The sequence below is a fragment of the Staurois parvus genome, unplaced genomic scaffold (assembly GCF_062004578.1).
Source record: "Staurois parvus isolate SC_StPar_1 unplaced genomic scaffold, SC_StPar_1.0 ptg000176l, whole genome shotgun sequence".
NCBI lineage: Eukaryota > Metazoa > Chordata > Amphibia > Anura > Ranidae > Staurois > Staurois parvus.
The window spans coordinates 3,211,233-3,224,563 of record NW_028317972.1 but is presented as its reverse complement, the minus strand read 5'-3'; the positions used below and the strand labels follow the sequence as shown (position 1 = coordinate 3,224,563).

Sequence of the window (13,331 nt, the reverse complement as noted above, 5' to 3'; positions counted from 1 at the left end):
GGTCAGGACTGTCAGGGTCTACTTGGAAGCCTTTGCGTCTATTCACAAGATTGAATCCCTCTTTGTCCTGCCTGTGGGCCCTAGTAAAGGGCATCTTGCTTCCTGTTCCACCATTACTAGGTGGATCAAGCAGTTCATTTCCAGGGCATACGCCCCTACGGACAGAGTTCCTCCTTTCTCTATCAGAGCCCATTCCACCAAGGCTGTTGATGTCTCTTGGACCTTTCAGCGTCAAGTATCTGTCTCCAGATTTGCAAGTCCACTACCTGGTTCTCTGTTTACATGAAGTTATACCAGGTGGTTATTCAGGCCCGGATGATGCTTTGACATCAAGGTGCTTCAGTCTGTCATCTAAGTGTTTGGGTTGTGTACAGTACGATACAAGATTTTGACTTGCCTGTAAATTCCTTATCTTTGAGTACTATACAGGACACAGACCCCTCCCCTCTTTTTCTTAACCACTTGCTGCCCACCCACAGTACATTTACTGTGGGCGGGCAGATGGCATGGGCAGGCTGGATGATGTACATGTATGTCATCCAGCCTGTTCTGGGTTAGATGTGTGCTGCTCCTGTGACTGCTGTGTTCACTGGACACAGTGGAAGGCGGGGGGGGGGGGGGGGGGGGGGGGGGTTGTGTGTGTATCATGTGATCGCTATGTCAACAAAATGATGTACATGAAACGAGGGTGAACATTTCAGCAAGACGATGATCCCAAACACAAAGCCAAGGAAACTCTCTATTGGTTTCAAACAAAACAAAGCTGTTAGAATGGCCCAGCTAACCACCTGACTTGAATAGAAAATCTGTGGAAAGAACTAAAGATCAGAGTTCATAAAAAAAAGGCCCATGCAACCTTAAAAATTTGAAGACTGCGTGGAAGAATGGGCCAAAATCACACCTTAGCAATACATGCAACTAGTTTCTCCATACAGGAGGCGTCTTGAAGCTGTCGTTACCAACAAAGGATTTTGTATGAAGTGTTAAATTTCATTTAGCATGTTCAATACTTTTTCCCTGTGTCATTCCATTTTATTATACATAATTTAATTTCTGAACTTAATTGTTTTGGTTTCTTTGTATGTATGGATTGCAGGGGTTGTTACCGACGTGGTGAAAAGTTCATGTCAATAGCATCTTTAGAAATATATTTACTGAGAAAAATGGTGATGTGTTCAATACTTATTTTACCTGCTGTATGTAGCGTACGTAGGGTATACTGATTGCTTTATATCTATATACTTTTTCGATAGTTTTTTTTGTTGAGATGACCACTTCAAATTATTATATGTCACATCACGGTGTGCGGTATGACTCTCATGTACTCAAATGGCCACAAAAAAAACCCCAACAGAGTCACTAACCCTTTTGGCTGAAGATCCATCTAAAGAATCTCTTGACACTTTTTCTATTTTATTTTGCATGTAGTTGTTTATATGAAATCTTACACACCAGCCAGAATTTTTCACCAGGCTGAATGGCTGCTTCCTAGTAGCAGACTCTTATGTTTTCTATGCAGCCCATACTGAATTTAACAAATAGGCAGCATTAAAAATGGGGTTTTCCATTTCACATATTTATATGTGTATATGTCTTGCTAAATTTCTTGTCCCATATGACTCGGCTATATTGCTTAAATATGCCTATGCTCATTTTTTTCTTTTTCAGAGTGCCCACATGTCCATGATTGATGCCCTGATGATGGCATATACTGTGGAAATGATCAGCATTGAGAAAGTAGTTGCAAGTGTCAAGCGTTTCTCTACATTTAGCGCTTCCAAAGATCTTCCCTATGATTTGGAGGATGCTATGATTTTCTGGATCAATAAGGTATGGGACTATGTGAATATATGTGAGAGGAATATGGAGAGCTATATAAATGATAATGTGTGATAGTGGTGAGGGCATTGGAGTGTTGGCTCTTTTGGCACAGACTGTTGTGAATGGAACTCTGTTCTCTTACAGTACCGCTGAATATGTCAAAGCCATATAATTGTATACTTATGAAAAATTCTATATTATAGGTAAACCTGAAAATGAGAGAGATTCTGGAGAAGGAACAAAGAATAAAACAGCAGATAATTGAGAGCCCCAGTCATCAAAAGGTATTCTTATAATGCTGTTGTCCCCCTTCTGCATCGGATGGATATTACATGAAATTAGGTGTTTTTGAAGAGTTTGTTAGCAGTGAGTTCAGTGCCTTGTCCCCAGCTTTGCATTGCTGAGTTTTTTTGCAGTGTAGACAGGAGCAGAATCCAACAGGTGAAGCTACCGCAGTTTCCTGCTTTGATGAAAACCTGTCTCAAAAGAAACAGGGGGGTTGCCATTACTTGCTTGTCTTCCTTAACCCCTTCACGCCGGCTGCACACAAGTGTGCAGCCTCCCGGTGTCTGGGCCTAGACGCTGAGTGGCCACACATTTGCATTCATGTAACAAAAAACATATGTGCTGAGAGCGCGCGCTCTTCGTGCTCCCAGCACACGTCCGGTACTCACGGAAAGGTTCCGGTCTGCTCTTTTGATTGGGACCTTTCCCGATCATGTGACCGCTGTGACGATGCGTCACGGCGGTCACATGATCCCTAAACCACGCCCACCCTCCCCGCCTCCTGGCGCCTGAAACTCTTAAAGGGCTGTGAGGCGCCGGTGGGAAGGGGTTAAAATACTAGTTGCCTGGCTATTTTGCTGACCCTCTGGCTTTGTAAAATGGCATCATTTGCCCAGAAAAAAATATGATCAGGGCTGAGACTTTTCTGTTCCATGTACTTTTTACAGGTTAATGGTTTTGAAATGTTTGATATCTGGGTCAAAACAACCTTTTTTTAAACTAGAATTTTCTGAAGTCAATAATGTCTGGGCCTTATGAAAGAGTTATTGTAAGGCAAAGTATACTTACTTGTGACCGCATTTTGATTTGGTATACACTGTCTGGCAGAACACCAACAACCACCTTCTGAATTCAGCTCTGAAGGTCTGCCTGGTTCTTTAAGGCTAGGTTCACACAAGCCTGCACAGCATTTTACTGTGCAGGCTTGTGTTAGGATCAGCTTACAGTTTTATTTTTTTTTACTTTAGAAGTTTTACAGTGACGTGCAGCTCTATCCAGTTCATCACAAGAAGATGCAGACATGCTGCATTTTACATCATCGCACCAAATAGTTGTTTTTTTAATGTGCGCTAGCAGTGACCTGCGATTGTCCAGTGTGTAAAAAACACAGATCCCTGCAGATAGTGTGAGTGAACCTTTAGGGGGTTCTGTATGAGTTCAGGATTACTGTACTCTTTCCCCTTGACATACACAGACTGTCATTTGTTGAATATGTAGACCTACTAAAATCCGTAACATTCAGTATAGAAGCTGGAAAATAAAGCTGCTAACGCTTTAAACTTGAATGTAGGGACTGCATTAAAATCAGGAAATACCAAATAGACTTAACTTTGATCTTATATAAGTTCACTGATGATTTTGTCTTGGCTGGCATTTTCTTTTGTCTTTGTTCTAATATCACAAGACTTTGTGTTTTTGACACTACAAGAGCATTTAGCACAGTCCGATATGTAGTACCCTTACAAGGACTGCCATATGCATGTTTCACTAGACTTTAACTTGGAATGCTTTTTGCCCTGTTTGATTGTTAGATAATTAGAGAATGCTAACTCCAGGCAAAAGCCATATGCACAAACGAAAGATATGCAAGGTAGCTGTTTTACTTGCCAAAGGATTTATATTTATGGCCATCCAGTTATAATATTTACACAGCTTTGCCCAACAGCATTGCCCTGCAGACCTACTTTTGTTTACTTAGTAAAACTTAGTGTAGTACCTTCTCCAGCCTGTGACTGGACAATGAAATGAGAATCGGCACTGATGTACTCATCTCTCTGTCACTCTCCCTCCCCCAGTCTGAGGACTGTTGTACAGGGACTGCAAGAGACACCATGCCAAATTCAGGTACTTACACTTAAAAATAAACTAAAATACAATTAAATTATGTATTAATCAATACCTAGCTGTATTAATTTGTGGCAATTGCATTTGCCTGGAGTTCAGCTTTAACATTTTTCACTAATGTATGAGTTTATTAGGAACAGTGGAAATATTTGGATTTTAAATGTTTATATAATGTAAATTTAGAGGTCTTTTTATTTTTTTTTTTGTGCTAACATTGCTTGGCATGCAATACACTTTAACCCAAGCATTTTGCACTATCTTTTGAACACTGGAAAACTGCTCCTAGAAACCAGATTTCAGCTTTTATTGTTTTATGCATTAGAGAACACAAGCTGAGGTCGTGTTTGCTTTGGGCAGCTACCCTTCATTTCCTTTGCTAAGAAATATATAAATCATTGGCAGTTTTTTTTCAGGGCAGAAAGGACATTGTAAATGTAAGCATTGATGTAATACAAAGTTTACATTCTAAAACAAAGATGTGTACTTCAAGTAGTTTTTGGGCTCTTGCACACAGGCTGGCTGAGCCCCTTAAATGTCATTCCCGACGTATTTCCTCTGCCCAGGTACAGCATACAGCCATTCATGTTAATGGCCGTCTGTATGCTGCACCTGAGTTGCCTGGGCAGAGGTAATTTGCCAAGAAATACACTGAATGGGTTCAGCCTGCTCATGTGCAAGAGCTCTTTGAGCACTGAAAGTGGTAAAGAATGGAAAGTTCTAAATATTTGTTTAATCAGCTGTGCCAGAACTGTACCGTTTAATCTGCCAAACTTTCCTTTCTTCTGCCTAACTTGTTCTCCTTCCTTCCTGAAAAGTCTCCTTCAAAATGGTATTGGAAGTTAGTACCTGTAAGTTAAACCCCTTCGATGTAAAACTTTCATTCATTCCACCATGGTATACAGTCATCTTAGTGTCCAGCTTTTTCATTCTTCAGCAGGTTGTGGCCGAACCAAAGCCCATCAGCTGTGTAGGAAACGTTCAGAGTCTGGCTGGGGCATGGTGAGACTCTTAGTTCCTAGACAGATGGAGGTCTTCAGGTTTTCTGACCATGCTTTGTACACTACATCCACAACAAGATTTCAGGGAAAACTGGCAAGGCAGTTCAGCTGTAAATCAGATTGGTTCATAGTTTCTTCTGTACTTAATATCCACACAAAAGAAGAGAATCTGCTCTGCCATTAGCCTTTAGTCCTTGTGCGTTTGTCTTTGCCTCTCTGTAATCACTGCACTAACCTCACACATAACCATCATTAATAGTCTCATTCTCTATGTGTTTCTTGTTTCATCTGTGTCTTTAAGCCTGATCTAATGCATGCCCTAGCGCATTGCATGCTGGAACCCGTGGAGTATGCACGAGTGGTATAGTATTTCTAACCTTTCCATACGTAGCCGATACGGTATGTGGGGGCATGCAGGGCAACTGTTCTCTGTTGTGGCTGAGACTGTGCTCACCAAAGTACATATTGCCTGCTGCGTGTAAAATATATACAGTGTTTTTACCCAAAAATGTTCAGAATGGACATTTTTACTAGTCTTACCTTCTTCCTGACCTTTCAAAAAAATCTTTGAGAGAGTTAGATTTTTTAAAATTCATGTTTCTTTCTTGAAACAATAATTCCCTGTATTTTATTATCTAATTGCGGAATGCCCAACCTAGTCAAAGGGGAATTGTGATTAAATTTTAACTGAAATATTTAGTAAGCATTCCAAATTTTTGCAAGTATTTTTAAAGATCAGTTCTTTGCAAAATTTTGTATTTTGTTAATGGTGGCAGCTTGAGTTATCAGACGCTTGTCTATATCCCTGCTGGGTTTTTTATTTATACTAAATTACAGAAGTTGTATGGAGTGAAGTGAGACTTTTCAAAATCAGGAATAAGCCCCATAGCTATAAGTTTCACTGCTATTGTCCTTGAAGGATATAAGAAACCAGTAGGTGAATTGGATCACTAGCCTTTGTTTGCTAGATTGTGTTAAGTGGACTGACCTTTACACTAGGGTTATGGGTCTTAATGTATACAGCTGAATTAGTAATAGATTTTTGGCTTCATTAGGATAGCCAGCATCAGCTCAGGGGAGTGCTGACCTCCTGGAAGAAACAGAGTACTCTAGCAGCAGAGAGTATTTAAAATGAAAATTGCTGAATTTTTCAGAGGCTGTTCAATTTCCTCTCTGCATTGTACAGATGAGGACAGGATGCATGCATCAGAGGCAGTGTACCTATCTATAGGTCACTGAGAATTGGGGTAAGAAGTCAGTCAGGGACAGCAGTTCTGAAAGGGGCTCCCTCCATACATAGCATTTCTGGTATATCCTGAATTCTTCTGTAGGAGGCAATAAAATATCCTTTCATCCTGTAAATGAGGATGTTGCGATTCGGAAAAGGGAATTGGTGGTAAACTGTGTGGGGTAGTATGATGTGTATGTGAATGCTAAACATGATCAATTGTTCAGTGCACTAAGGGACACCATTCTGTAACACCTACATTTAAAGGGTCTCTAAATACCCTTTTTGTTCTTTTCTTTTTTAAGTAGCGTTCATGTGACCGTTGCTTCTTCTACTATCCACAACTGGTGAGGGTGGGGGAAAAGGCTTGTTTTTGATGTTTGGCACCTTTTGTGTGCTGCTTTCTGAGTTGAGCAAATATATAGGAAGCATCCCAACATTAGCCACTGTCACTTACTCGGGGGAAGGGCAGAGTTGGGTTATGGCGGGTCAGCCTGAGATGGCACAGGCTGACACAGGAACTGTTTTTGCACTGCATCCTATTGTTCCTGCTAGTGGTACTGTACATGTCTGTCAGTGCCACCAGGTCTGAACCTGTGGGTAGCGTAATAGAGCCAGAACAAATCTTTACCAGAAGGGAGAAGACTGGCAGGATCACCAGGTACTTCAGGATATTTTAAAGCGTAAGAATTAAAACAAAAAACAGCAGAATAGCCACAAAGGTTAACTGACTAAAGGTTTTTTTTATATCTCTTTTGCTTTCACATATGCTTTAGGTGACTAGAACAGGCCTCTGACCACTAGAGTCCCTGGTGCAGTTCTAATCAGAGCATTTTTTATCTTTTGTATTTTCGCTCCATGTTGGTGTGGGTTTTCTCCGTCTACTCCAGTTTCTAAAACAAATAAAAAGCAACCTGGTAGCTAAATGGGCATTAGGATATATTTTATATCTTTAGAGAGTGCAAGCTTTTGTGATTTTTATGTTATGAAAGATGTCAGAGCTAAAAAAAAAAAAAAAAAGATAGGAGGAAGAACACAGCCCAAGTGTAATATAGTGAAATACGTACAGGCCACAAGCATTAAGGAACCATAACCCTATATGAAAGTCCAACATTTTAAAATGATTTGTTTGCATGCATCCACTAAATATTTCAGTTTCCTACTCTTTCCCCTTCTTGTGAGATCCTGTGGAAGATTGATATCTCTCCTGCCTGTTGTGTTTTTAGCGTGTGATTAATACTGTAGCGTTCTTGGAGTGTGGATATTTTATACTCTACAGTCAAGGCTCTAGCCACACAACCCCCTGCTTTATAGAGTTTCTAGATTTAGCTGTTTAACTCTCTAGGCGGTGGCCTAAAATAACTTTATTGTACCAGTGACAACATTAACTCATCAACCTTTTTCCCTTTTACAGGTGCGCTACCGCCGTGATCACCCATCAAACAGACACCTTCCATATTTTCCATTACTTGAAGATTTATTGAAAGACATTAGTGATGGAGCAGCCCTCCTGGCCGTCATACACTTTTACTGTCCTGAGCAGATGAAACTAGATGGTAAGTGCAGTTTTGTGGTGTTCATTGAACCCCAACTGACCAGCCCTGGGTATTAGTACAGTAAAAGTATTTGTGTAGCTTGCAAGTATCTCTGTACATAAGCGTTTGTTAGATTCATGTAGGAGCTTGTAATCCTTTCATTTAGAAAAAAAAGTGATGTCAAAATGTAGCCGAGCTCCAGGCAAGTAAAAAACAAATTTTATTGATTATAACATATTTGTTATATTGTAAATGTTGCTAGTATGAGTATCTCAGATCTAGTTTTTTTTACAATCTCCTGCACTCCTCAACTCAGATTTTCAGGATAGAAGGGAGAGCAGAGAGTTGGCCTTAATTTGCTGATGCTTGCCAATTGTCCAGTCAGTATGTTTCTTTATTGAAGAAAAGTGTTTCAAGAGTGTGTTTGGCTGTTGGAGGTCAGCTTTACAATTATGAAGTACTGGAATCATGTGAAATACTGGACTGTAAGTGGAGGAGAAGAACCTCTGGATATTAAAGTGGAACTAAATTTGACTATTAAAAAACTGCAAATGGGCAGCTCTTTATTGCAGTAGAGACCTGCTTTGTCTCTTCTGTAATAACAAACCTGTATCTGCCTGCTCGCAGTCTTCAATGGAATGCACACTGAGCTGCGCATGTGCAGCTTAGTGTACATTGCCGGCACACTCTGTGCCTGAGGCTGAAAACTCATCATCTGGAAGTAGCCGGGGAAAAGCTAACAGTGATCACTGAGGGATTAACCATGGCATCACTGGAATGGGGAGGTGAGTATTTCTGTGTTTATTTTCACTTTAAGATTATTCTGGCTTGATATAAATAGCCCAAAAATGAACAATTACCAAAATACCTATTTTTAAAAGTGATAAATACTGAGAGCTCAACCACAAAGATTAAATGAAAATATATATATATAAAAATTTTATCCCAACCAAGCAAATTTGCAGGGCAAGGTAGCCACTTGAATAGAAAATAGTAGAAAAGAAAACTAGATGGGAACAGAACTCAGCTGCTGGGAAATTAAGAAAGCTGTAATCATTGGCACCAAGCCGGTATTGGGACGCCTGCACATGAACTTTGTTGGCATCCCAGTCTTAGCCCATAGGGTTCAATATTGAGTTGGCCCGCCCTTTGCAGCTATAACAGCTTCAACTCTTCTGGGAAGGCTGTCCACAAGGTTTAGGAGTGTGTCTATGGGAATGTTTGACCATTCTTCCTGAAGAGCATTTGTGAGGTCAGGCACTGATGTCTGACAAGAAGGCCTGGCTCGCAGTCTCCGCTCTAATTCATCCCAAAGGTTCTATCGGGTTGAGGTCAGGATTCTCTGCAGGTCAGTCAAGTTCCTCCACCCCAGACTCGCTTGTCCTTGTCTTTATGGACCTTGCTTTGTGTACTGGTGAGCAGTCATGTTGAAATAGGAGGGGGCCATCCTCAAGCTGTTCCCACAAAGTTGGGAGCAATAAATTGTCCAAATTGTCTTTGTATACTGATGCCTTAAGAGTTCCCTTAATTAGAACTAAGGGGCCCAGCCCCTGAAAAACAACCGTAATCTCCCCTCCACCAAACTTTACACTTGGCACAATGCAGTCAGGCAAGTACTGTTTTCCTGGCAACAGCCAAACCCAGACACGTCCACCGTATTGCCAGGCAGAAGTGTGATTCATCACTCCAGAGAACACGTCTCCTCTGCTGTAGAGTCCAGTGAGGGCATGCTTTGCACCACGGCATCCGACGCTTTGCATTGCACTTGGTGATGTAAGGCTTGGATGCAGCTGCTCAGCCATGGAAACCCATTCCATAAAGCTCTCTGTGCACTGTTGTTGTGCTAATCTGAAGGCCACATGAAGTTTGGAGGTCTTTAGCTATTGACTCTGCAGACAGTGTGTGCTTCAGCATGCGCTGATCCCGCTCTGTGATTTTACGTGGCCTACCACTTTGTTGCTGCTGTTCCCAGTTGCTTCCACTTTGTTATAATACCGCTAACAGTTGACCGTGGAATATTTAGTAGCCAGGAAATGTCACGGATGGACTTATTGCACAGGTGGCAACCTATCACGGTACCACACTTGGAGTCACTGAGCTCCTGAGAGTGATCCATTCTTTCACAAATGTTTGTAGAAGCAGTCTGTATGCCTAGGTGCTTGATTTTATACACCTGTGGCCATGGAGGTGATTGGAACACCTGAAACCATATGGAGGGGTGTCCCAATACTTTTGGCAATATAGTGTCTGTCTGTCTGTCTGTCTGTCGCAAGCATAGGAGTGTTTGCTGATTGAAAGAATGTGTTTCTGGGAGGATTTCCCTTTCTTCAGCTGCTCCCAGAAACGCAATTCCCCTAATCGGCAATCTGCTTTCACATTGACATCATAATTGCGGGCTGGTAATTTGAGCTTGCTTTCCCTTTTACATGTTTGAGTGCATTTTTAGCTTTGTTAATACATTTATATGTTTTGGATTTACTCACTACACTTTTTTCTATTTTTAAAAGTGATCTAATATAGATAAAAAATATTTGAAAGGCCTCCTGTGAAATTGGACATATTGTGCTTTGTATAAATAGATTTGATAAATAGTTATGGATTTAATGCTAGCTGGGTCAACAACCCTGGGATCATGCCAGATCAGGAAATGTTTTTTTGATTGGAGTGTTGTGTATTTACTTGTTTACAGACATAGGAGAATATTGTGCCAATCAAATGGATTACAGTTGTTTAGCAATATCATGTGTAGGTTCTTTTGACCCAAATATCTGTTTCTGGTCAAGCTCTCTGAGCTGGAATTCTTTGTCTTGTTTGTAACTGTTCACCCAGACATGAGCCAGTTCATCCCCCTTCTAGGTCAACCATTCATATTCTCTACGTACATATGCATTTGTTTGTAGTATGACCTTTCAAAAGAAATAACTTTCAGTGACCTGATAGGTGCATGCATGGTCAGATACCATCTGTGCTCACCATTCGAAGAGATGCTGCACCACTTCTAGAAATAATGAACATGACATCTAAAGAACTATTAAGCTTCAGATATCTTGTTGAACTTGTATTCATTTATATATTCAGTTGGGTTCATAAATATCGGGACATTTGCTTTTTACCCCAAAAATATTTGTGTTGAATTGCAGACTGATGTGTGGGTATGTTCAGTACATCCCTTGTATGTGAACAGTTCAGGAAATATAGCACTTTTTATATAGAGTTCCCTTTATTTAAGCAAGCATAAGTAATTAGATTCTTAACTGATAAGTTCCATAGCCAGGTGTGGGCAGTTTCTCTAATCATAACAGGAAAATCATGGGCAGTGCACCTCATAAAAACTAGTTAGACTGTGGAAACATTTGTGTTCGTGCCATCCAGGCAATTATCTATTTACTGTATATTATTCCATTCCTTGACAGTTTTAAAGACAACCTTGTTTTTAGTTTTTTTTCTTTCCCCTTTTCACTCCTGCTGTACAATATAACATGGATATCGCCATGTCACTGTAAAGTGGAGTTGTGGCCTTTTGAAACCTTTTTGCTCTTTTTTTTTTTTTTTCCTCTCTCCTCCTTATGCAGACATCTGTTTGAAGGAGGTGCCATCAATGGCTGACAACCTATATAACATCCAGCTCCTAAAGGAATTTTCCAGCGAATACCTAAACAAGTGCTTTTACCTAACCTTAGAAGACATGTTGTATTCCCCGCCAGTTCTTAAGGTAGGTCCTTGAAGAATCATGTACAGCATTTAGCAAAAAGAAATAAGCAAAAATGTCAAAACTGCTTTCTTTTGCTCTTTTTCAGCCTAACTTTATGGTGTTTATTGCTGAGCTTTTTTGGTGGTTTGAAAATGTGAAGCCTGACTTTGTTCAGCCCAGAGATACTCAAGAATCAAAAGAAGGTAAGCATGATTATTTTCTGAATTCTTCCTTATTTTATCAGTATTGTTTTTATAGATAGGAAGTTATACATATATTGACACAGTGGGGTGCTCTTCCTAGACCCACTTAAAAGGAAATTTATCCACAAAAAAAGAACATTTTCACATAAAGGAGTTAGGTTATTAATTTGCCACTATATTTTATAATGTGTTGGTAAATTTTCTGTTAATGATCATTTGGGGTAGTTACAATATCCCGCAAATATATTCACAATTTGGAATAAAATGGATTTTTGAAGACACTGTACCATGTAATGCACACATCATGCCTAAGACTTAAAGGTGCAAAATATTTATTATATGCAATATTTTTTTATTGTCACACAAACAGAAATGTGCACTCAAGATTTTCTGTGGGTTTTTGTTTTACAATTAAAAAAAAAAAAAAAAATGCGTCTTCAGTTGTAGGCAGGTTGGATGCATCGAATGGTACAATGCCTCAAGAAAAAAATCTATTTTAATTCTAGGTTATAATGCAACAACACAAGAAAAACGCCAAGGTGACATACTTTCTCAGAGCACTGTATATGTTTAATCTGTGTGTTTTTCTGTTTACCTGGAGTTCAGCTTTGTGGAACAAGTTTGCTTTCGGTGTTCTTGTACTTTACTTAAGTTTGCCACACCCCTGAGTGCAGCCTGCCATGTTAAATACAGTTCCAGCCTTCCTACAGTTCCAGTGATCTTCACTGTATTCTTCACTATTTTCAATTTTGTTGTGTTGCATCCTCATACTACAGTTAAAATTCATATTTTTTTTTCTCGTTAATCTACACTCAGTACCCCATAATGACGATGCAAGAACAGAATTTTAGATATGTCTGTGAATTTATTAAAAATAATAAACCGAAAAGACACACTAATATAAGTACTCAGACCCTTTGCAGCAATACTTGAAATTTAGTTCAGGTGCTTCCCATTTCTCTTGATCGTTGCTGATGCCTCCCGTTTCTCTTGATCGTTGCTGATGCCTCCCGTTTCTCTTGATCGTTGCTGATGCCTCCCGTTTCTTTTGATCGTTGCTGATGCCTCCCGCTTCTCTTGCTGTATATTTGTAGAATAAGCAAATTTACTTTTCATACTTTTTTTTTTTTTCTCTACCCTTTAGCATACCAAAGTTGAGACAATTGCTTTTAATTTAATTTTGCTTCAAGGGTAAAACTTAATTTGTCCATGTTTTATATAATGTGGGGGGTTGGAAATCTGCATATTTACTTGTGTAGGAAAATGATTAAAAAGACAACGAAAGGGTTAAAGGAGATTGTACAGCAATTGTATTACCATATTGTATGACACTCGTTAAGTCCAAATCTCTGTTAAGAATTCAGCTGTATGTTGAGTTGTGCGGAAGAAACTTGCTATGAGAACAGTCAGCAGTAGCCTAAATCTGACATCCAGCATAAGCAAATATTCTTCAGTCTTTTATTGTGTATTTCCAAATCTTTGTGCACTTTTGCTAACTTGATTCTCTCCAAGCTGAGACTGCAATACTAACTGCCAAATTTTTGTTTCTTTACTTTTCCCAGCTAAATCAGTATTGTCTCACAAAAGCAGTAGACCTCAGATTCCCATTTCCAATGCCACAAAGCGGAGTTTCATGGCAAGCCCATCGCCTGCAGGAGATTGTCACAGTGAAACACGAAGCTACCTGCAGCCAGAGGACTCGGAGAAGTTAGTGGATTCATTTTT

General features: G+C 39.8%; 1 protein-coding gene and 1 long non-coding RNA gene across 3 annotated transcripts in view; one reads left to right on the top strand and one right to left on the bottom strand.

Moving 5' to 3' along the window:
- CAMSAP1 (calmodulin regulated spectrin associated protein 1) overlaps positions 1 to 13,331 on the top strand; it is a 100,551-nt gene that overhangs the window by 42,957 nt on the left and 44,263 nt on the right. Inside the window, exons 4-10 of one of the 2 annotated variants that reach the window (XM_089677060.1) lie at positions 1,669 to 1,830; positions 2,025 to 2,105; positions 4,767 to 4,799; positions 7,592 to 7,733; positions 11,285 to 11,424; positions 11,510 to 11,606; positions 13,169 to 13,313. In XM_089677060.1, coding sequence (XP_089533186.1) covers positions 1,669 to 1,830; positions 2,025 to 2,105; positions 4,767 to 4,799; positions 7,592 to 7,733; positions 11,285 to 11,424; positions 11,510 to 11,606; positions 13,169 to 13,313 — 800 coding nt within the window. The remainder of the gene's footprint in view (positions 1 to 1,668; positions 1,831 to 2,024; positions 2,106 to 4,766; positions 4,800 to 7,591; positions 7,734 to 11,284; positions 11,425 to 11,509; positions 11,607 to 13,168; positions 13,314 to 13,331) is intronic. The other variant, XM_089677061.1, reaches the window with a different exon arrangement.
- Positions 12,452 to 13,331, bottom strand: part of LOC149462347 (uncharacterized) — a 31,561-nt gene continuing 30,681 nt past the window's right edge. Inside the window, exon 2 of the long non-coding RNA XR_016312671.1 lies at positions 12,452 to 12,686. This is a non-coding gene — a long non-coding RNA (uncharacterized LOC149462347). The remainder of the gene's footprint in view (positions 12,687 to 13,331) is intronic.